The following is a 24,717-nucleotide window of genomic DNA, read 5'->3' as shown; positions in this document are numbered from 1 at the left end:
CTGAAATTTCCTGAGTGCAGGAAAAACATGCCAGTACCCTGAAATGACCCCCACTGCTGTCTGCAGGGCACAGGAGCAGGCAGACATCGCCTGAGCCACTCCAGGATGCCTCAGCCTAACATGAGATCAGTGCCATGAGATGTCTGCTGGATGGCTCTATCTGAAGAATTATGTCTTCAGCTAAAAACAGAGACAGGGTAGCAGATTATGTAGATGAATTGGCGGATAAAGCCCAACAGAAATGACGTATGGCATGAGTGAGTGAAATTAATGGACAATATAAAAATGACACATCTTGAACTGAGGAAATTATTCAACTTTTACCATTCTTTCATGCCTACAGTTTAAGGCACTGTAATCTAACTGAAAAACAGAGACGGGTCATTCAAATGAATAAATCATGCCAGAAAATGATTCAGCTTCCCTTCTTTTTTTTTTCTTCTTTCCCTTTTTAACTGAAGTCCCTAGGACTCAGCCCTTAGGAAGCCCACACGACCCAGTGCATTGTCCTGGCCAGGCACTCTGTCAAAAGGGAAAAAGTTATCTTTTCTTTCATCTTGTAATTGCAAATCAGGGAGGGGAAGTGGTGGGAAAGCAGAGCACTGTACAAGGCACCCATCATATTTCCCAGGTCAGCCTTTTGCTTGGCTGCTGCTGAAGGCAGCGGATTGAAGACACTGTGGCATTTGTTCTGCCCTTCCAATTTTCCTGTGTGCTTTGTGGGAAGGAGGATCTCGGCCCTGATGGGTAACTGAGCTGCTCTGAGTGCAGCCAAGCCCCTCTCCCAGCAATAGCAGACACTCCAGCTCACCCTCCTGCCTACACCAGCATCCAACCAATATTTTTGTGCCCTCTCTCCATGCGTTTGGAAACTTGAAATAAAATCCAACGCAAACTCTGAGAGGAGGCATTTGGAATCCAGCTCCTGCCTGGGAGGTCTGCTTTAGGACCACAGGAGTATTCCTTTGCTCACTGTTTTATCCGTTTCCCTGGTAGTCCTCTGTAAAGAATATTAAACAAACATGTCTTTACAGCTCAAGAGCCCAGGAGAGAATGTTGACCCTGTGGAAATAAAACCTGGTTTTATCCATTTTTACCCCACTTTCATCCCTCTGGACTAAAGATGTATATACAAGGGAAAGGATTCATGAGATCCACAAAGCCTTCATTAAGAAGTGCTACATCAATTCATGCTAAGTATGTTCTCCCCTATAGCCTAATTTTAGAAAATATTTTTAAAGGAATTTCAGGGCATAAAACATGTATAATTAGCAGTCAGATATGTGGAAGCATCACCATTAGTGAGGAATTTTCTCAACAGTTGATGCTGCTCCAGAAAAATAATAAAATATTTATTCTAAGGTTATAAACTAACATATCCCACATCTCAATCAGCTTTTCAAAGATTCCTCTGCAGCAACATTTGTTGTTGCAAGGATCATTCCTAACTGGAATAATGGATCCCAAGCCCTGCTCTTTTGCCTCTCCATTCAGTTAAAGGTAGGGAATGTCTCTGGGAATGTCAGACCAATACAGGTGTTTTAGGAAAGCTTCAGTTGCTGGTTTTTTGTGCTCCCTCCTCTCATTCCCCACCTGCCACTGCTCCTGCATTTCCATGTATTCAATAGCTTTATTCAACAGATAAATACATTTAAGCTAATGGATGATGATAAACAGGTCCAAAAATCAGCTTTTTTTTTTTTTTTTTGCAATTTCCCTGAGTTATTCTTCTGATTCAGACTGTCCCAGGAGCTGCAAATTGCTGTGCTGCAGATAAGGAAAATGGAGCATCTGAGACTTCTTGCCAGTGACTACAAGGAAAGGGTTGGTTTTGTTTTCTTAGGAAGAAAGGGGAAAACGTTCTGAAGCTTTCTCTTCAGGCTAAAATCCAAAACATTTACAAGACTCAGGAGCACTAAAGCTTGCAGATAACCAGCAGAACTGATGCCAGTTCAATCAAAGCAAACCAGTAACAGCAACTAGGAGGAATGCGGATTATGCAGCATCCTCCTCTTTAGAAAAAAAAAAAAAAATCCTTCCTGTTATGCAACAGTTAAACAATTTAACTGTTCCTAGTTATTATTCCTCAGCTAGTATTTTTTGGCTATTATGTAGCACTAGTCTCTTCTGTTTCTTAAGTTTGCCTTTCGGAGAAAAAAAAAGGCAACTTCAAAACATGCAAAAATTAATGAAACCCATATGTGGGATATTGTCATTATTCCATGTTTATAAGAGGATCGGGTTTTGTTAAATGGGTTTATTTAATGCAGACGTACAAGAAAAAATACCCAGCAAAAGATCTGAAAGCTACTGAAAGCAAAATATTTTCACAATTTAAACAAAAAGCCACTATATATTTTGGTGCAACTTTGTTTATGGCTTCTATGTCAGCTTTTGAAGTTCTCCAAGGCAGAGAAACATCTCCTAGATAGGTTCTACCTTTCTGACTCTTTTCACCCTCATACTGTATTTAAGCTAGGCCAACCTAAAAATCAATGGCTTATGGAAACATCTGTTGACACAGGCACACAACTTAGACTTTTTTCAACAGCTGTTGTTATTTTATGCTTGTTTTTTGGCTAGGCCAGTTGGTGAGACTGGAAGAAAACAAAAATTGGGCTCCTTTCCTCACTTTGGTCTCTTTTTAGCAGCTGCAGTCAGCACCTTGTTTATCCCCTGCACTGGGAGTTTTGGGGAAGAAAGGCTGAATATCCTGAATATCCCCCCAGTCAGGTCTTGCTCACCAGCTTCAGACAAGAAATAAAGGAATACATCTCCCAAAAGGGCACCTGTGTTATCTCACCTAAATAGTGGCTTAAAATACCCCTTTTCTGTGTTGTCCAAGGGACTAAAACACACTCCACTGCCCATCTCCCTGCTCCCATTGCCACTTCCAACAGCAATCCCCAATAAACCCCAGGTTTGTCTTGCCTCCCCCTCCTGCTATTTCACTGCCAGGATCCAGACATCTGCCAACATCCTCCGTTAAAGATAACACACAATGTATTTTAAGAGCCAACCTGCCAAAAGGTATTTGGTGCTTCACACAGTGTGACTTCCCAGACAGAGAACACACACTGCTCGCAGTGAGGCTTGCATGAAAACAGAATGTACTTTTCTTGTGAATATAATGATTACCTAACCAAAAAAACCCCCAACAACTTCAACCAAAAGATCCTATTTTCAACATTTAATTCAGCTGCTAGTTGAAACAAATGTTTCTATTTAAATTCTGTTTTCTTGAAAGAGAAGAAAACAACTTATAAAGCTTTTAAAGAGCTCCAATCTTTTTCAGTGTGCATTTAAACTGTCAAGAGGCAGAGAAAGCCAATACCCCACACACTGATTTTTCCCCCTTGCTCTTTTTAACAGAGAAGACTTGTTTAATCTTACCTCCAAACTTCTTATTCCCCTGCCATGCGCTCCTAGAGCTCTCTGTTGGTTGTGCCAATGCTCTCCCAAAAGGACAGTCATAAAAAACCCCCAGTTTAAACAAAAACTGCTTATCAAGAGGAGGGAGAGCCCCAGGTTTGCAAGCAGAGGAGATATTTCAGCATTAAAGAATTCTCGGAGCTACTCCAAGATGCAAATTTTTGTTGTCTGGTGCACTGTAAGGATTTTAAGCCCAGAAAGAAGCTATTTATTTAGTCTATATACATAGATTTATAACAAAGGCAGAGGATCCATCTACAGTCTTCTGGGGGCTTTTTGCATCGTTTATGGCATACGAAGCAGACCTCAGCTTCCTCAAAGACAGAAAACAAGAAATAAACAAGGCTAGGCAAGAAAAATCAAACACTGTCCCCCAAATATACAGCTGTGAACAAAAAAAGCATTTTGAGATGCCTCTCCAGGTCTCCTCAAAACATGTTAAACCCCAGAATTTGCAAAATGCTGTAATACCTGTTTCAGCCCATGCTGCAGGGAGGAAAGGACTTTCTCTCATCCCTTCCTTTTGTGAGACTATAGGACCCCAATCTTTACAGTGATGCCTCTCTTTGGTCATCTGCAGGTAGGAATATCTGGACATGATGTAAGCAACCTTCCCTCTCTTTTAAAAAGCTCAATAAGGTACATTACTGCTCTGTTTTAACCCTGGCATGCAGGCATTTGAAGCTAAAACTTCTGTACCTCCTCCTGGGCAAGCAGGTCAGTAAGCATTTCCTCACCTTGTTACAGTCAGTGAATTAAAAGTAAAAACACCAAGAACAAAACACCAAAAAACCCTTCTTTAATCTCAGTAGATTTTAACAGCCCATTCCTCTCCATGCTTTTGGTAAGAATCAGTATGATCTGCATTATTTCGGAGGGGCAGAAGAGATTTCCACACTCCTAAACACAAGATCTCAGATTGAAACTAATGTTTCAGAGAACTGCACCTCCAGCCTTTGAAAATGTGTATTTTGGAAATATTCCTCCCAACCACTTTCAGGCATTTGATATGTCCAGCTGTGTTAAGAAACCAAGCAAAAGTTCAGTGTCAAGTAAGTCAGGATTATGATCTTTTTGTGATTTATGGAGGTAAGCAGAGTCTCAGACAGAAGAAAAACAAGTCACTTGATGCTAAGCAGACTCAGTACCAGGGCTCAGACTAATGAGCAAGTCAGGGCGAGGCTTCAAGGCTTCACGTTCCTGCCTCTTATCTCAGCAGCTGGAAGGACACATGAGGAGGGAGAGCACAGCCAGAAACAGGCAGACCCAGCCTCACAGAACCTGCAAACTCAGTATTGGTGTTCCAGTGGGGAAAATGGAAATGTTCCAGGAGAGAGAGAGGCACGTGGTGTTGGATAAAGATGCAGGTAAGAATATGTCTCCAAACTGAAGGGCATAGTAAGTGCAAAAATAAGGAGAAACAACTATTGAGTGGCTGTAATGGTATCAGGGCAAAGTCTTTAGGGAGAAGTAATATCTGACCAGGCTGAGGAAACCATAAGCCAAGCATCAGACCTTCTGCAGATCTGAAAGGAGAACAGCAGAACTCAGCTTTAACACAAAATAGCAACAATTCCTCTGTTTCAAACTCCACAAACAGAAGAGAAAGCAAACAAGGTAATCCAGAAATATTTGCTCTGTTTTTTGTATTAGTCTCTTGGGCACAGCTACTGCCTTCATTTTCACCAAGTATATCACTGGCACTAAGATGATAAACAAAGTAAGAAGGAAGGGAGCAGTTAAGTTCACTGCTGCTCAAGAGAAAATTTAGAAAGTTTGCCACATTAAGTACATGCTTATTTAGGCATAAATGTAATACATAAGTGAAGCAGAAAGAGAAGTGGAAGGAGAAGAACTTTATTAGCTGCAAGAGACCAAGTGCAAAAGAAAGCCTGGTTTAGAATTTGCTCCCATCTGCTAATTCCTATACAGCTGATCAAGTATATTTCATTAAACCATTGCAAAACTCCTTTTACATTCTTGTTACAGCCTCCGTGCTGAGGTTATTCCAAAGCAGAAGTCCAAAACACAGACCACAGCAGTAAAAAACCAAACTGGCAATGGAAAGGAGGTAAAGCAGCTCTGAGAAGAAACTCTTATCTTTTGGATCTGCCTGCTCTGGGTCCCAATAAAAAAGCCACTCTTGTCCATGCTTTATACCTGTCATTTGGAGACATCACCTCTTCTTTGGCATAATTTATGACAAAAGTCTTCTACCAAAATTGAAAAGTCTCCTCTGCTTGCAAGTTTCAATTAATTTGGTATTATGACAGCAAGGACAGCTACAACTGCCCACAGCCAAGCACAACCCCAAGGCAATGCTCTGTCCCTGGGGGTTTTAATTCTGACTTGCAGCTGCCTTGGCTCAGCCAAACCCACTCCCTCCCATACTTTTATTTTAGGTATCCCATGCTTGGATACCAAATCACACAGTCCTTCTGGGTAGACTAAGATATTTTAATCATCCCCTGCAACATTAACCATCTATTCTTGCTTCACAGTCCCAAGCCAAAAGACCTGTCCAGTGTCACCAGTCTGTCCTTCACTACTGCAAAGACGTCCCTGCCAAGCCAGAGGGCTGTTGGTCTGCTCAGTGTGAGGATGCTGCATGAAAAGGCAAACATTTAGTTATCACCCAGGCTTTTATCTCATCTGATGTTTTAACAGCAGTCTGAGCCCAGAAACATTCTGCAACCCAGCTGAGTCACCCTGGGCCACACCAGGATGTGTATGTAACACTGAGCAGAAACAGACACCAAGCAGAAACAGCAGAGATGCTGGAGGAAAAAAAACAAGTTTCCACCTTTGCATGAAAATAAAATAATAAGGGAAGGCAGACAACCTGAAACAGGTGGGAAAAAGCTGAGAACAATAACTAAAAGGGAAATCTGTGAAAGGGCCACGAGGCTACCTGCATTTCGATTCCGTGTTTCCATGGATAAAGTTTAACAGTACTTCTTATCTTTTTACTCACATCATTCTTTTCATCCTTTACTGGAAGTTAAAGACAGAAATGCCATGCCTGGATATTGCTAGAGCTTGCTTGATCAGTAGCCAAGAGTTCCTGTTCATCTCTCAGGTAGCTGTTCCCATCTGTCCCATGTCTACTCACAAAACCCCAAAACAAATATATGGGAATATAATTAAAAATATATGCCTTGTATTTATAAGGTTTTCCTCTATGATGGTGTAACTTCCAATGAACTGCAAGAACGTAAGTCTACAGAAAAGCATAAATGGTGGTCTGTCTACACTGTAAGGGGCCAACTCTGGCTTCCAAAAGATCAGAATAAAGCTAGGTAAGTTCCTTCAGAAGGATAAAAACCCAGCGATCTGATGCCCCAAAGTACCCATCTGTCATAATAATGCAGCCTCCATCAAAAGTCCACATTTGGTCTCCCATGTTATCATCCTAGTTTCCTCTATATTTAGACCAGGAATTCAGTGTGCAGTAACCATGTCTACTGTACAACAGCTACACCACAAAACTTTTAAGATATTTCAAACACAAATACAAGAACCCATAGGATAAAGGAGATTGGACCATTCAAAAACATCACAGCATTTTTCTTCTTAAGGTGCAATATTCAATGCCAGCATTCCTTTGCTACAGAAACAGTCTTTAACATCCATTATTTTATGGTAAGTATGGATCCATACTTTCATGATTGCATAAAAAATGAATGTATCAAGCCACTGGAAGAGAACTCCACACTCAGGATTTTCTACACTTGAAATCTGTTAGATCTGTATTTTACACACTTGTAAAACAATGGAGTCCTGATCCTAAAAAGGGCCTCTGAAAGCTACTGATGTAAAATAATTTATGAGTGAACCCCTTTGTCTAAAGCAAGCCATAAGTGAGCACTGCAGAAGAACTTTAGTTATTAAACAGTTGTCTATAATCTAAACCATCTCAAAAGTACAGCAAGAATATACACACAACTCTGCCTTCGAGGCAACAGCATCTGCAGAGGGAAAAAATAAAATTGCAGGTAGATCTTGATGCTTTTAACAATGTGTGTGAAAAACCAGAGGGATAAACTTCCTCTGCAGCTGCTACTGGGAGGATGGCAGAGCCAGATGTTTTGCTAGAGAAAATGAGGAAATGATGAGAAAGCAGAGTATCACACAGCAATCTTTGCCTCTGGAGAACAGTGGCTGAAGGGGAAGGTGTAGGGGAGGAGAATGAACTCACCATATCCAGAGATGGCCAGGGCTGGCACAAGCCCACTGCAGGGGCTTCATCTGCCCCAAGCCAGACCTTGGAGCAGCATCCCTGTGCTGAGCTGGGGATTTGGCTCTGTGTCCACATCCCTGCCTCCCTCCCTAACATCCGTGAATCCTGTGACTGAGCTTGGAAACTACTGTCTCGAGCTGAGGATAATCAGCGTTTGGGATAAAAAGGCATTGGCACTGCAGCACCCAGAGAAATTCAGTGCAGGACAAAAAACCCTGCCACAATAGTTGTGTAAATGCCTTCAAGGCATGAGTAACGGTACAGGCCAAACAAGAACCCCAGCCTGGTTTGAATTTCTTTTTCTTTTCCTTTCCCTGGCTTTTATTCTCTCTCCCTGCAGCTTGTGCAGCGATGCCCAGAGCAGCTGGCCAAACCCTGGCTGATGTGTCCTGCACAGTGATGAATTCACTCAGGGCTGCCCATCTGACACAATTTCCTCCCAGAGCTCAAAGCCTCTGCTCTGAGCACCCGGGGCAGACACAGGATGCTGGTGGGTGTGAAAAAGGTCCTGGCAGATGACTAGCCCAAAGCCTTGACCCGATGGGTAAGTGTGTGTCACCCTCCAGCATTAATGCCAGGCTTAGAGCAGGCTCCCTTTTGGCTCAGTTTTTCCATGTTTGCTGTAGTTACAGGGCAACATTTACAAAGAGAGAGTTACACAAGTGATTCTAAAGAGGCAGGGTGAGAACATAGCCTATTGTTAAGGATCTGATTTCCACCACCAGACCCAGCTCTGATTTGTTTCCAGCACTTCAGCCACTTGCTCTGAAATTGCCCATGCTGTTGAGGAGATTCCCATGATATTCTGCAGGCTCTTTGGAAAAAAGGGATTTGCAACTGCCATCCCATAGTATGTACATATGTACACACATGCAGTTGGACAAAAAGGACTTCAGAGCACACAGACAACCTGAATTTTGTCAGGTCCTCACAATGAGCAGTTGTTAAAATAGTTAAATCCTAAGAAAATAAGTGAGAGCCTGGAGAACTGTAACAACCCCTTGTCTTGGGTCACGAATGAGGTTCTGTAGTTTTGGGCCATGAAGCATTTTTCTACCACTTGATCTGACCATCAACTGGCATCAGCACCAGACTCTCCTCAGCACCTGCCACAGGAGGTGGGTGACACTGTACTCCTTGGCCAGAATTTTTTCCATTTATCTGCTGACTCCAAGACGAGAAACATGAGAGACTACAGTTGAGGGGAAAGAAAAATCTCTGGACTCTTTGCACCTACTGTCCATCCCAACTCATTTCAATGCCATGTGGGTCTATACTCTCTCCCATAAGCTCTTTTCCACCCTGTTCAGTCCATCCCTTTCTTCCCACTTTCATCTCCCACAGTCCTACCATCCCAGTCCCCTTCCTTTGCTCACCCTGCCAGAGTCTGGCCAAGCAGCTTCTTGCTCTTCTCCCTGTTCAGCAAAGCACAAACCTGGGGGCTACAAACCAAAACCAATGGGCAACAACAGACCTGAGGCTCTGTCGCCACAGCATCACCTCTCTTATCTGTAACAACTCCCAGGGAAGGAGGTTCCTAGCCTCCCTAGGTGGTCTTGCAACAGTTTTGGGATGATAACAGGATGTTTTCACAACATTCAGCCTAAATCATCCTGGCAAATTAGCAAATCAGTAAATTAAACTGCCATGGAAATCTGGGACTTTAATAACCACTATTACATGTTGGCAGACTGCTGGATTGCACAATGGTTTTCTTTTTGTAGCACTGAATAAATTTAGTTCTTTCAATCCCTTCTCACATTTCTTAATCTCTTCTCATTGTTTCCTTCTGGACACTTTCCAATCTGCCTGTGTCCTCCTCTGAGCAGAGCACCCCAAAGAGGAGTTGATGGCACTGATGATGGCTCCACAGTGCCACACATGAGTAAGTCACCTCCCACACCTTATGGAGGACACTCCTTCAAATGTAACTCAAAACAAGATTTGTCTCTTTTGCAACAGCTCTTGTGGTTAATTCATTTATAATCCACTAAAAATCCTCAGTGTTATTTTAGCTATCCCTCTCCAGCTTAAACCTGGTAAATGTGCATTTTGCCTTCTCCTTTGCAAATGCAGCACTCTGTCTGCTTTTATCTCTTATCTGGATGTGCTCTCCAGTTTCTTAAGGTCACTCTGAACCCTGACCCTGCTCTCCCAAGTGCCTGCAATCCCTCCCAACCTGATGTCATCTGAGTGTTATAAACACACCTCCATCTTCCAAATCCTGACTGAAAATATTTCAATTTCCCCCCCAGGAAGTGACCTTGCTGATATATCACATGTTACTGCACTACTTGGATCAGTGGAAGGATGACAGTGCAAGACTTTTCCAAGCTTCATTCCCTGCAGCTTCTGAAAACAGTCATTAATTAAAAACTAATTCCTTTGGTAAAGGTAGGATGCATTCAATTCAATAGGAACTAACTAATAAAATTAATAAATTCAATGGGAAGGCTATTTCCCAGTGAACTCTGTTCCTGAGGTCAGCCAGCTACAATTTCTCAGTCACAGGCTCAGACAACCAAAGCCGTCAGATGAACCCAGCAGTGCAACCTTATCCATCCTGCCACGTGTAGACAAAAGATTCAGCAAATAATGAATCACAACCAGTTTCTGGGATCAGCACAAGAGAAACATATCAGGGTACAGTTCATTTCAAACTGTTGCTTTGCTTTTATGATGCTGGAACCACCAGCCTCCATTTTAAATAATTTTAATATTGCAGCATGAAGAAGCCAAACCAAATTTCTCATCAGAGTTAAGAATTACTCAATTTTAAAAACACTAAAGTCTCATGTTAATAGATCATATCAAGCAATTGTCCCAGCTCTACTCAAGATTCCCAAACTAAGCAGGAAGATAAGGACCAGGAGAGTCTCTGTTAGGATGAACACCCATTGCCCACCATGAAAGGGGCCTGGGAAGTTCTGCTTACTGAGTTTTATAGCTGAACAGATACAGTTTCTGAGAAAACATTCTGGAAATTTAAGAAAAAGAAAATGAAAAAACTCATTTTAATTGGAGAAAATATTTTTCTATTATTTTATCTTCAGTGCTTATAACCTTACAAGACCATTACTTTCCTAAACATTTTTCAGCAGCAGCTTTTCCATGACATGCACAAGAGTATTCTGAAACGACCACAAGGGAAAGTGTAAGATCTCACACATGTAACACTGGCATCACAGATCCAGCTAATTCTGAAAGTTCTTCATGATTTTTCATTCTTCAGAACCCAGCTTAGAAGAAAGAGTTTTCCTCCTCTCTCCAGAGTACTCAAGCTACTGTCCTTCAGCCTGACCGAGCTATACAAGAAATTGAAATTTTTAGACTCCAAGACATTTTTTTAAGTAACTTGTGCATATGAAAAACTTCCCACCTTGTGCAAATTTCTCACCCATAAAACAGGAGTTAACAACAATTCCCAAAACCCAAAACAACATCAGTGAGGCTGCAAAATACCTGCAGCTCCAGACCAGGGACAGGCAACAACACTTCTACTCGCAACAAGCGAAGAAAACCACCTTTACTAACCACAAAATATCTCTGTAATGAGAAGCCAATGAGCACCTGAAGGACTTCTGGCTACAAACAGAGGCAGCACTAAATAAAGCAGAGTCAGGACGTGGCAGAAGATGCACAATGAGCCATGGCTCTCACCAGCCCACACGTGTGAATTAAGCTCTATTTTTAAGCTTCCACTCCTTTTTGGTTTTTTTTTTTTAAGTGACCTTAATATAGTGCAGTTGTTATTTTGTTTCTGTTGAACGTAGCAACAGGAAACCCTGTCAGTCCTGCAGCAAACTTTCCATTCCCCTGGCACTCCCATTCCTGCCTCGGAAAAGCCAGATTTCTAAAGAGGTGTTTGACAGGGAGGGAGGGAGAGGAAGAAGAGGAGAAAGCACACACACAAAAACCAAAATGCCCAAACATGCAAAATGGAAACCAAATTCAGTAAGTTTTTTTTCTTTTATCCCTGTTTGAAAGGAAAAGGCAGTGTCCTAATTTGCATTTTCTAAAGATTTTTTACTTCACTAAGAGATTTTTAAGTATTGGTAAGGAAAATTATCATTAATAAAGGGTCAGTAAAAAATAATTCAGTAGCATCTTTACACTCACACATTCCAATAATGGGAGACTCCTGTATCATAAAGCACAAATTTTAGCTCGGAAAGTTATTTTCTCTAGTCCCTAACTAACTCACCAAGTGAACAGCTACAGAAATTAAGCCTTAACTTGTTAAAAACATAACAAACCTGATTTTATTACAAGCTTTGGCAAGACTGTTCTGCTCCAAGAGTTTTACTGCATGATGAGCAAAGAGTTTTGGAGCTCCACCCTGCAGTGTGAACTCATCCCCACAGTATTTTCTCTTTTAACAGCTTCATAATGGTAGGGGAAGACACAAACACAGGTGCTCAAAGGAAACGTGCTCTGGCACAGGCTGCCATCAATTTACCATTTACAAAACACTTTTTGTAAGAAACCACACATGAAATATAGGAACAAATGTAAATTCAGCTAGGAAAGGTAAGACCAAAAAAAACACAGCTATGGAAAAAGCAGAATTTGTGCTAAATATCCACCTTTTTTTTTTACATCACAGACAGTCCTTAAGTACAGCAAAGCACAAGTAATAGAATACAATACCAGTGGATTCCAGATTCCTGGCATGAACTTTTTATATTATTTCACCGATATGAGGAATATGGACTTTCCCCTGCATTTGATGCCTGTAAATCCTCCAATTACTCATTTTTCTTCCAGCTAAGGAACTAACACTCCAAGCCCATGATGCCTTTAGGTCTGGGACTCTGTGCACACACCAATATCAACTACAGCCATGGCCCCTTCTGCCAAAACCTCCCTGCAAACACCAAGCAGGGGAAAGGATGGAGAGACTCTCCAGGACCACCCCAGGGTGCAGACACCTTGAAGGTGCTGCTGGCTCCCACACAGCATCACCAACCCCAGGGGCATTCCAGGACATGGCTTTTGTCAAATCATACACAACTCTTGGTACAACTTTGCCCCACGAGGAACCTCTTGGCTCAATCTCTCTGCCACCGGCTGAGAAAACATAAATGTGCCTCAATCCAGCAGTTGAAAATGCAAGGGCTAAAAAAGCCCAGGCTATTTTTAAAAGGCTAAAACAACGTCACTCAGCTTTGCAGAGGCTACAGAAAGGAAACCAGCAGGTCACAGCAGCAGTGGCATTTCTTTAGACAGCACAGCAAAGGACACGGTAACAACACGTGCACTCACCGCTTCCTCCGTGCGGTCCTTCAGAAAATCCACCTCATCCTCAGTCTTCATTTCCAACCTCCCTGTGCCAACAGAAGGTCCACAAAGGTAATTTAAAACCAAACTTCTTTCAGTGATACTAAGATGTTTTTTTGTTTACTCAAACCAGTCTCCCCCAAATAAAAAAAAAACCAAAACAAAACAAACAAACAAATGAACAAAAAACCAAAAAAAACCCAACCCCCAAGTCCCTTCAAGAAGTTCATTTAAACTCCTTCAGTAAATCCATTTGATTCCCAAACTCTGGTTTCAGTGCTGACTTTGCTGCTTCCTTGCTATTCATTTTAACTATCATGTCTGCAACTGAAGGAAACTATGAAACAGCAGCAAGCAGAGACTTTTGAGACAAATACATAAAGACTTTTGAGAACCTGTAGGAGAGGCCAAGCACATCTGCAGATATTTGTCCATGTATTTTCTTGTCTACCATTCATCTACATAAAGAATTAAATTTTTTGCTGTTTTTCTCCTTATTATAACCCAGAGATAACACAACAAACCAGCCTTGTCTGCCCTCAACAGATATTTTAAGCATTGAAAAAAAAATCACAAGTTGCAAAAATTCAACCCACCCGCACTGTGTTACAAATAAAAGAATTACACCCTGGATTAGGAAAGCAAAACCTTTGCTGCTGCAGTTTACAAAGTCCCAGCTGATTTGCCCCTTCTTCATGCTCCTGTGATGGTGTCAGCACCACAGTCATACAAATTTCATGTCCCAGCTGCTTTCTCTGCCCAGCCACGTTTTCATTAGTCACCCCATGGGGTTCCCCCTGCTTACCTTTTTCTGGCATGAAGTCAACATCGTAACTCTCTTTCAACCCTAAGCTAACAACTGTCATGACACACAGGATACTTTCAGGGGAGAGAAGTGATTTGACCAAAGCCACCCAGATGGAGAATGGCTGTGTCAGGGCTAAACCCTCCTCAAATCCCACTCCCTCTCTCATTTCTACTGAAAACAAACACTGGATGGATGACAACGCCTTCTTAAGGGCAACATAGGCTTGCAGTGAGTTTACTCATGCAGGGATTCAGCAAGAGGAGCCTCCCATCTTCATGGGGAAATTGTAACAATTGTCACTAATGATTTTCTACTGGCTTTAATGTCTGTCCTTGTGTTTTGGACTATCTGGTTTTGCAATGATTTCATATCAAGTGCATGAATTTGTGGGCAGACTCAAAAATCAGAGGTAGTACTACAAATTTCTGTGAGTTTCATTTGTTGGGAGATCTGCTCAGGGTCACAGCAATGGTTCAGACCTTGATCCAAAGACAGAACACTCAAGGAAGAAACATTTGGTGCCCTGAGGATGGGAGAAGCAGGCTTACCCTGCTGGGGAAGAAATGAAGGATGAAGGCATTGTGCCCTCAGGATCAAATTCAAGACAACTTTTTTACTCTGTCACTTCTTTCATAATTTCTATTAAGAAACATATCCCAAAAGAAAAGCACTGTAAAGCTATCACAGAAGTCTCTGGGTACCTTATTGCACATGTGGCACTGCTAGTGACATTTGTTACCCATTCATCCTGCCACTCTTAACAGGGGAAGGAAATGGTACCAAGTGCTTTTCCATAGGGAAAATGCCTCTAGTAAGAATGAGATAAAGACTCATAGGATGATATTTTTCTGTCAATGAACATCTTCTTGGAATGCTGAGATCTACAAGAGATATTTCTCTCAGGAGAAGAGCTAGGGAGCAGTAATCACAGTATTTGTTAATTTAAGATGGCAGACCCCAACCACACCATCTAACCTTGCCGGGTTTGGTTTCTGCCAAGAAGCTGCCAACTACTCTGAGGTGTTTTGTCAGCAAAAACTCATGGCATTTCTCCTCTCACCCAGCCTGGCTACTGTGGTATGATTTCATAACCGAACTCCTTTCTTTTTTAATGAGCAACATCTACTGCCTGACGTGCAGATAATGTGCTTGCAGAACTCATTACTCAGCTGTAATGCAGTTCTGAGTCTAAAGCTAACAGTAGGAGGAGATGCCTCAGGAAAGCAGGATCTACCTTCATCAGCTTCCTCCAGGGTTGTGACCAGTCACTAGATACCTGTCTGGATAAGGAAATTAGCCTTTTGAAGTCTTTGTTCTGGGGGTAGGCGGAAACTGAGCAGAGGCAATGAGATAAACAGGTGTATATTTGGGAGCAGCTTCACAATATAAATAAAAAAAATTAAAGAGCTCAATGATCTGGAGTAATGGCAACAGCAATTATCAGCTGATTACATCTCTGATAAATTACCATGACAATAAACCCCTCTGACTACACGTGTTGCTGAGAAATGGCCTCATGACCTACACTTCCTTTGGGAAGGCTTTATTGTATTCCAGTGAAAAAAGATGTGATTCATTCTGAGAACTGACGAGTCCAGCACGGATACAAAATCCTCTGTACAAACCCAGACTGCAGGGAAAACTCCCCAGCACTGGCACAGCAAAGAAAAATGGAAGGCTGCCACTGAACTCATACAGAAAACGTGCTACCCAAGGCTAGACACCAACATGAAAAACGTACACAGCAATAATTATAAACAACAAGTCAGTTCTGTTGAATTACTGCCATGTCAGAGTTCTAGATGCTAGTTTAGAGGAGGTGAGTTTCAAAAATACTCCAAATAGGGAGCTTGGACTCATAATGGTCCCTTGTTTCTACTTTAGCTAATATTTAATTTGGGCTTCCCTAACATTTTGATTCAAAACAATCCTCAACCACTTCAAGAGAAAATGCTACAACTGAAATCTTGTTTTGTGAGCATGTCACTGCAAATAAATAATTTCTGCTTAAGGACAGGTCAGACCATTGTATTCCAAGACCTTTTAGCCCTAAATCCTTATGTATTTTAAATCAGCAACAGCATCACCTCCTTTTTTTCTCCCCTTTCCATATCCTAATACAGAATGATGACTTAACATTACTTTCCTACTTTAGCTACTATCTTATTGGACTGTCTGGCCCCTTTTCCTTTTAAAACCTCATCTAGACAACGTCATGCCTCCAAGAATCCAACCAAAGATAAAGCCCTGGACTGTAACAGAAAGAGCCAACAGAGCCAGAGGCTCCCAGGAAAAGGAGCCCTGCCAAGTACTGACTTACAGCCACTCCCATCTATTGAACTGTCAAACCAACAGAGCACCAAAACAGGTTCCCTCTGAAAACAGCTTTCTAATCCACCTTTAAATCCTCCTATTTATTTATTAATGATCTCCTGACTCTTGTTGACTGGTTATCTATTGACACACAAATGTCCTAAAAATCCTGAACTCAATGAAAAAGGGATTTGCTGGACCCACCAGTGACACCCCCTCCCCTCCAAGCCTTTCTCCTGCCCTCAGTTACTCTGCTATCACATATCAGAGCAAACCCTCTGCCATCACCCCATGCTGCACTTTGAGTGAAGAAACAGCTCTCAGCATTAAAGCAGGGAAACAGCTTTATATTTTCCCAACTTCATGATTTATATAATGGCAGATTTTCTTTCAATCATTTAAATGCTTTGTTTGTTTGTTTCTTCAGTGCTGGGAAAGCAAGAGGCTTTGTATCATTTTTTTCATAGCAAAGAAAAAATGGCAACTGAAAAAGTTCAGCTGCTTCCATTTAACAGCTGCCTGAACAGGTGGGATATACAGACCAGATTAGCTCCATGCTTCAGTACCAGATTCACCTACCATTAAATTCCAGGCTGGAGCAACAAACCTATTTCTTTTTCATTCAATGTACCCCTTTATCCCCCTTTCTGGAGTTACCTGGTGATGTTTTCTATCAGCTCGTGTTGCACAGACCAGAGGCTTCTATGCTGTCCCCAAGTGCCACTGCTCTCTCCCATCACCACTCATCCACGGGGAATGCTGGTGCTGCTTCCCAGCCAACAGGAGCCAGTAAAACTCATCATCCCAGTTCCTGCACTGCTTCACTGCACTGGAAAACACCACCGGCTGCTCTGCCCGACAAAAAAGCTCTGAAGCCCGGAAAAGGCGGCGGGGGTAGGGCTTGCTGGCTGTTTTAAATGACCTAATGCTGCCAATTAGGAAGCAGCTTTGGGCAGTTCAGAGGGACACTGGCAGCTGGTTCAAGTCGACAAGCAAAGAAAATCAGCAGAGCCCCGTTGTACCCTCTGGCTCCACATTAGCAAAAATAAAAGGGAGAAGTGAAGGAGTAGCATTAAGGAAATAAACCCTCATGCCCATATGAAAGCTTATAACTTGAAGATAAAGTAATCCAAATAGCTCCCTCCCATTCATTTCTTCACCAGGGAGGATTTATGTGCTAGAAATTCTTCTGTACAAATTCATAGGAAATGATGTTCTGTCCTTACCTCCAGCACCAGTTGAGCAACATGCATTTAAATTGGAGGATTTTAAATGTAACTACAAACTTTTTGCTTCTCATAAGAAAAACCTCAAACACCTACACTTCCTCTCCAACACAGGCCTCCAGCTCTTACTTCCTTTCCTTTGCTGATGACGTGCTAGAGACACGCCTACAAAGCAAAAACTAAAAAGTAGAAAACCAATTGATTTTTCCTACCTGTGACAGGCTCAGCTCCTTGCACTGCCAGGCTGACATTCTTCTTCTTAGTTGAGGAACTTAAATCCATTTCTCCATTAAGGCTGGCTCCAGCATCCACTGCAGTCTGGGGCTCAAGCCCCACTTTTTCTGCGGCTGCTAATTCAGGGGCACAAGGTGTCTCTGCTGCAAAAATCACTGCATCAAAACTTTTTACCATTTTAGGAACTTTATCCAGAGAGGAGGCATCATTAGCCGATCCCAAACTCTTCACTCCCACATTTTCCAGTGACTCAACAGCCTGTAAAGAGCAGGAACACGGCGAGAAGGGCAGTTCAGGTACAGCTGGGCTTTGCTTTCCATCGGGCTCAGCCGAGCACTCCCCCTGAGCCTCTGTCACAGTGGGAGCAGCATCGCTGTCACTGGCGGGACAGACGGTGTCGGTGCTGGAGTCACTGTCACACGTGGGCTCCTCTGCAATGGGCTGAAGAGCTGCCCGGGGCAGCACGCTCTCTGTGTCCTCCTGCTCCTCTGGATATGCTGCAACAGGGGGGACTGGCACCGGCCTTGGCACCTCCTTACCCTCACAGGCAGTGCTCAGGGCTCCCACCTCTGAAGCATCCTTTAACTCAGGGATTCGCTGTAGGGTTTGACTGGGGTCTTGCTCTTGGTCCAGCCCCACATTCAGACAAGGGTCACTCTCTGCACCCAGTGACTCATCTGCTGAAGCAGGTCCATGCATGGTGCCTTCTGCTGCAACCACTGCTCCAGTCTTGCAAGGCTCTTTGGGTTGGACTGTCCCTTTCAGCCCAGCATCCACATCGCTGCTGCCCACCACAGGCCCCCCCAGACTGCAGGCAGAGGGTTCCTCTGACAAAACCTGCTCCTTGCCATTCACAAGAGCCTCCTGCTCAGGCTCAGCTTTGCCTCCTTCAGCCTGCTGCGGGAGGCCCTGCTCCGGGGAGCCCTCGTGGCCGGCATGGTCCCCAGGCCAGGCAGCAGCTTCCCCGCCGTGCTGCCAGGCGAGCTCTGCCGAGCCTGCCCCCACCACCACTGCTTCCTGGTTTTGTTGAGATTCCTCATTATGAGTTGCAGACGGTGTGCCTATTAAATTATCCTCGGCACAGTGTGCGCCCTTGGCACACGGAGCTAATCCAGGGTCATTACCTTGCAGAGCTGCCTCCTGCCCGGGAGGTGCCACTGCAGCATCTCCCTCCTGACTCAGGGCTGGCCCCTCTCCTCTGGGTAGGGGAGAGGGTGATTCTACCTTGCTGCTCCTCCCCTCCTGCTCTGAAACACTTTCTGCTTTCTCTGCTCCGGTCTGGGCAGGCTCTTCCTCTGCCAGGCCTGTGCCCACATCCTCTGCAGGGAGCGATGCAGACTCACGTTCCTCACGTTCGCTCTCCTCAGCAGCGTCTGGCTTGGAGCTGTCGCCCATTTCACCTTTAACGCCAGTTTGAGAAGCAGAAGGGTGACAACCAGCAACTTCCTGACCTCTGCCTGCAGAATCTCTGCTTCCTCCATCTCTGCAGCTGCTGGTATCAGTTCCTGCTGGCTCCTTTTCACTGCTCTCCATGGCTTCAGCCCCATGGTCAGCAATCTCAGCACTCTCCTGGCAATCTGCAGGCTCTGCACCACTTTCATTAGATCCACCAACATCTCTGTTTTCAGATTCAGCATCAAGGCCGTCAGTTTCAACACTGCCTTCCAGCAAGGGCAAGCTGGATTTTCCATCTGTGCAGCCTGCTTCCACCTGCCCTTCTTGCTCCCCACTCTGACTGCTGCCATGGATTTCCAAACCAGGACCAGGTTTTGATGCACATGCAGGAACCTTCACCCCATTCACTGCTGGCAATGCTTCCCCAGCCCTCACAGTGACCTCCTGCCTCGCTGTGACCTGGGCATCACCCTGGCTTTCCATGAAGTCACCGTTTACCTGAGTAGGGCACGAGTCCACTTCAGTCTCTTTGTTACTGCCAGTCTTGCAAAGGTCACCAGAGACACTGCCAATGTCACCATCTGCATTTGCACCATCACAGGCCAGTACCACTCCCACATTTACATCCTCCCCATCCGAACACTCAGTGCCATTGAAACCACTGAGCAAGGGCTGAGCAGCGCTGGGTGACTCTTCCTTAGCTGGGGATTCCTGTTCCAGCTTTGCAGTCCTCTCACCAGGCTCTGCCACCCCATCCTTTGCCCGCCGCTGGCCCTTGGCCCTCTCAGGTGTCCCAGCACAGTTCCTGCACTCAGTCTGGCCCATGGCCACATCCAGGCCCTCGGAGGAAGCTGAGGCTTCACCTGCAGCCACAGCCACAGCAGCAGCACTGTCAGCTGGAGGCTCCTCGGCAGCTTGCACTTCCTGATGGGCACTGTCTGTAGTGCCCACGCCAGCTCGATCCACAACAACTCCAGCCGATGTCATTCCAGCTTCCTCATTTGTATTTCCAGAGGATGGGAGGTTTACAGCACCATTTACACTTGCACACGGGCTCACAGCGCACTCCTCATCTGATACAGTCCCACAGCCCTCTGCAGATTGGAGCCCCGCCTCTCCTTCCTTTTTACACAACATCTTTGTGTTTTTACTTTCACAGAAGCTCTCTGGGCTGTTTGCACCCCCCAGGCTAACCATGTCATTTGGTGCCTCATTAATAGCTCCCAGACTCCTGCTGCTGCATTTCTCATCCTCCTGGGTTTGGTTTGAGAGCTGCCCAATGTCCAGGTGAACCAGATCAGATGGATTTTCCTGCCTTCTTTCTCTTGCCATTTCTTCCAGGCTCTGAGAGGTAGTGGCCAGATGACTCTCTGGCTCTGCTCCTTTAGCACAGCTGTCTCCAGAATCTCCCAGTATAGGCTCTTTCTGCTGCCTTAAACTCTGTAAAAAGACACAGATGAAAAAAAAATAAAATAAAAAACACAATCCACTTTATTCTGTCACACAGTTATTCAAGACCTGTATCTACATAATCCTATTCCACATGAATCCTATTCCTGGAGTCATCCAGGAGAGTGCTACAAATGTACTGCAGTGGGTGTTTTATGTGTTGGTTTTCTTAGGAGGTAATATTAAAATTATTAGAATGACAGAAACATTGGTTGAAAAGAACATCTAAAGGTCACCTTGTCCTACCACCTGCCTGAAACTGGCCTACTGCCACTGTAGCATCAGGTCAACCATGACTTTTTCTTGACAAACCTCCAATGATGGAGTACCCCCAGCCTCTCTGGGCAATCTGTTCCCATGCCACACCACCCTCCCATGAAGAATTATTCCTAAGGGCCAGTATGAACACCCTGAAGCTGAAATTTGTCCCTCTGCCCCCTTGCTACACCATCTGCCACCACTGAGAAGAACTGTAATCTTGGTAATTGCCCTTTGAGAAGCTGCAGTCTCAGTTCTTGAATGCACTTAAGATCAGTAAAGAGCAGAATTCAGTCTACCAAATAATGCAAATATATATACCAGCCTAGTCCCAAAGGATTTCAAGCAAATGCTGCTTAAGAGCAACTTTAGATCCCTGCCCAATGGCACTCCCCAGCTCTTGCCAGCATTCCTCCATTTTCTAAGTATGGATGGAAATGCTACTTCAGACATGGGCATTGGCTGGCAAAGCCCAAACACACCAACTGTCTCCTGCTCCCAGGACTGAACTAATAATCTAATCTATTCCTGAGAACTGCAGGCATAATTAAATATCTGAAATTTATTTCCTAACTGGAAATAAAAATTTCAAAATGATGACATATTATTAAAATTAATACATGCATTATCATGGAACAGTAGGAACATAATCAATTCCTCTCTAATCTTCATTTTCCTTCCAGAGCATCTGCTTTGTCAACCTTTTATAATTTGATACAATCAAACCTTTACTTAAAAAGAACCGGCTGTTGCAATATTTCCTTTCATATTCTCTTCTCTGCAGAATAGAACATATCAAAGTTCACATCTTAGAAACAGTGGCTTATTTAATTACTGAGCAACCCCAGTCCCTCAGTGCACACCCGACAGAGCTCCCCACAGGTTTGCTTGGGGTTTTAGACCATAAGCATTCTGAGGTCACACTGGTTTCTCACTAAATGCCTGCGACTCTCCACATATATAAAACTCTAATGAACTATGCAAAATCTGAGGTTTTCTTGGATTTATTTGTAAAAATATTTAAAAAAAAATACATGCATACTAGAAGTCTAACTTAGCTCCCTGCAAATTTTGTTTAAGTTTCTAGTTCTCAGAGAAACAGAACTTCGTATCAAAACTGTCAGCTTAAACACTCCTGATTATTAAAGGAGCCAATATGTTAACTGATGCATCACAGGGAACTTCTGGGTACTGCATACACAAATAGTGGCTAAAATCATCACTGCTACCTTGAGGATATTGCATTTTCTTGTCTTTCCACATTGAGGTTTGCAAACACTGAGTAGTGCCACAGACTCACTGAGTCACAAACCACTAAATGTACTTCTGGTGTTTGCCACCAATCTCCCTGCTACTCAAAACAATCCTGCTACTCTACTCCCATATATGCTGTCAGCTATAGCAGAGCTCCCTGGTTTTTTTTCCCAGGACAGGTTAGCAGCATGGCATCTCCATCCCTCGTGTAGCACCAGGGATGAGACACAGGGCTCTGGCCGCAGCTTTCTTTTTGCAAGGGCAAACAGTGTGCTGAGAGTCTGATGGTTGTAACCCCACAGCAGAGCATGGAGATTGCTCCTGGTTCCCAGCCAGGATGGACAGACAGACAACAGTGACACTTGCTTGGGAACAAGCAGTGTTCAAAAGGAGGGGCCACAGCAGCCCCAGCATCCTCGCGGTGAAGTCACTCTGCTGATAGCCGGAAAAATACAGCCATCACCAAAGGAAGCCAACAGGCTTTCAACTGACCCAAAATAAACCTAAATGAAATAATTACAGGGCTGCTTTCCAAATTCAAATCAGATTAGATGTGAAGTAAAACAGTGGTGGAAAAAAAAGTCTATTTCTGATTTCATTGTCAGGCAAAATGTTCCCAATCTGGTATTTGCATGAGCAAACAAGCAGTGAGCTGGATATACTGGCCATGGTTTAGTGTGTTTTAATGAAAAGAGAAACAGATTTCACAGTTAGCCTGGATTTGCCACTCATGCCATCAGTTTCTGTTGAGATTGGAAGTAATTAACATCTCAGGTACTCAGGCAAGGTTGAAAATGGCTCAGGATGGCCCATTCCTCTCATCATCCCCCCAGCCCACTGGATGCAGACAACATCTCTCCCCTCCCTTAATTAAAGCAACAAAAATATCCTGTTTAGATCCTGCACCTCTGCAACAGTGGATATGTGATCAGATGAAGGAACACCCACAGGTGATGCCAGCTGTGACAGACACGTGGGTGTTTCTGAGAAATGGCACAGAAGTGCTCCGATGTTTCAGCTTTCCATCCCAACTGAGACCCTGTGGCATTGATTTTAAAGCAGCAAGAGGAAGTTCTTCCAAAGCCCCACAGCTCCTGAGGTCCAACCACCACAGAGCTCAAGGTGAGCACAGTGAAGGGACCATTATGGACACAAACCCTGTGTGGCCAAGGCAGGCTTGTCCTCTGGGTCCTACACTGAGGTGCTACTGAAACAGCTGTTTTTTCCATCACCTGTCACTCTCAGGAGAGACTTTCCTCTCAGTCTCCTCTCTGACCATAAACTTTCCATCTGAACAGAGATGTCCCCACTGTCCTTATAGCCCACATTCCCAGCCTCACTCCTGCCTTAAGCTACGCAATGTCTGCCAGACAGGCAGAGGGTCAGCATGTCTCCAGGGAGGTATTCCTGCCCATCCAAGGGGGTCCAAGAGAACACATAGAGCAGGAGCTGGGAGCAGAGAGAGGCAAAGCAGAGCTGGCATTGCACAGCCCTGAGCCTTCTCCTCTTCTGAGAGAGAATATTTGCTGCCTAATACAGCTGAATCAGATCTCCCCACACTCAAATAAGAAGCAAATGGGCAGGTGTCCACCTGGATGCTTGATAATGAATCCAGAGAAAACATCTAAGGAAATATGCCCTGAGGGATGCCCATGTGTAGAAGTCCTCCCCAGGTGCCAGGCTGCGACCAGCCAGATCTGCTTCTCTTCCACTCCCTCAGCCTTTTGCTTACCTGGTGCTGGTGGCTCTGCATGTGCATCTGAAGGTGCTGAATGTCCCTCTCCCAGCTGGCTGTTGTCCCCTCCTTGGCCTCAGCCGTCAGCAGGTACACGTCGAGCCCGCGGTGGTGCTTCACGCTGTAGTCCCCCGAGTGCACGGTGTGAGACAGGGTGCTCCACGAGTCAGGTTCCCTGGCTCCCTCCCTGCAAAACAAAGCTGGGTTGATGGGCAGGCCAGGAGGGATGCTGCACGGCAGGACACACATGCTCTCCTTCACTCTGGACACTCATCTAATCATCGGAGCGAGCGGAGCACGGCACCGGCTCCAGAGCCAGACAGACAGATACACACACACGCACCTCAGTCTTGAAAATTAATGTGATTTACAGCTAATGCCAGCCACAAGCTTTATTTCACAAGGTCCTTCTCAGGTAGAGACCAGTGGTTTTCACCCCAGACTATGACAGACTCGCAGCAAAGGGCATGACATCTGCTTTTTGAATCAAATTTATCCCAGGTGATGATCACCAAAACAACTGTCACAGAGCGGCAGACACTTGGAAGGCAGAGCAGCAAAGGAAAAAGTTGGAAGGAATGAAAACTTTCATGGTACAGATGGTACAACTTCTACACTAAAGCCAGCACACTGCTCACAAACACCCCAACAGCCATCAAATTGCAGCAGTTTTTTCACTCCTGAAATGAATCTAACTTGCTCTGTGAAACTGCCTCTGTGCAAGATGTTCTCAAAGTTGTGAGACTTCTGCTCTTCTGAAGCTCTAGCACGGGCTTTCTTTTACCAATCCAAAGGAAAAGGAAAAAAAGATGCTGTAGATCAGAATGAAAAATAACTTAGTAGGTGTATGTAGTCAATAGAAATTTCTATTCAGTCCTCTCTTACTGAACATCAAACCTGATTTTGCACCAGCCTGTGACTCAAAGCAGTAATTCCTCACGTCTCACTGAGCTGCACAGCAGCTGCACTGGCTGTGTTCACCAACTTAAGATTCATAGATTTCATTCTGAATCAGAACTGATTCAGGAAACCCAAAATCTGTTTTAGTCACCCCAGACTGAGCAGCTTGTGCACCACCCCACCAAGCCCTGCA

At 44.2% G+C, this 24,717-nt stretch overlaps 1 protein-coding gene across 11 annotated transcripts in view; it reads right to left on the bottom strand.

The window, feature by feature from the left end:
- Positions 1-24,717, bottom strand: part of AKAP13 (A-kinase anchoring protein 13) — a 201,322-nt gene that overhangs the window by 72,652 nt on the left and 103,953 nt on the right. For 10 of the 11 annotated variants that reach the window (XM_085070408.1, XM_085070415.1, XM_085070412.1 and 7 more), the window contains 3 exons: positions 23,622-23,811; positions 17,512-20,368; positions 12,938-12,999 (listed from right to left, as the gene is read on the bottom strand). In XM_085070408.1, the coding sequence (XP_084926534.1) occupies positions 12,938-12,999; positions 17,512-20,368; positions 23,622-23,811 (3,109 nt within the window). Of the gene's footprint in view, positions 1-12,937; positions 13,025-17,511; positions 20,369-23,621; positions 23,812-24,717 lie in introns of all 11 variants that reach the window. The other variant, XM_085070409.1, reaches the window with a different exon arrangement.

The sequence above is a fragment of the Lichenostomus cassidix genome, chromosome 10 (genome assembly GCF_008360975.1).
Source record: "Lichenostomus cassidix isolate B80296 chromosome 10, HeHo_3.0, whole genome shotgun sequence".
Lineage (NCBI taxonomy): Eukaryota > Metazoa > Chordata > Aves > Passeriformes > Meliphagidae > Lichenostomus > Lichenostomus cassidix.
Note: the sequence above shows the minus strand (reverse complement) of the source record. Positions and strands in the feature narration are given on the sequence as shown.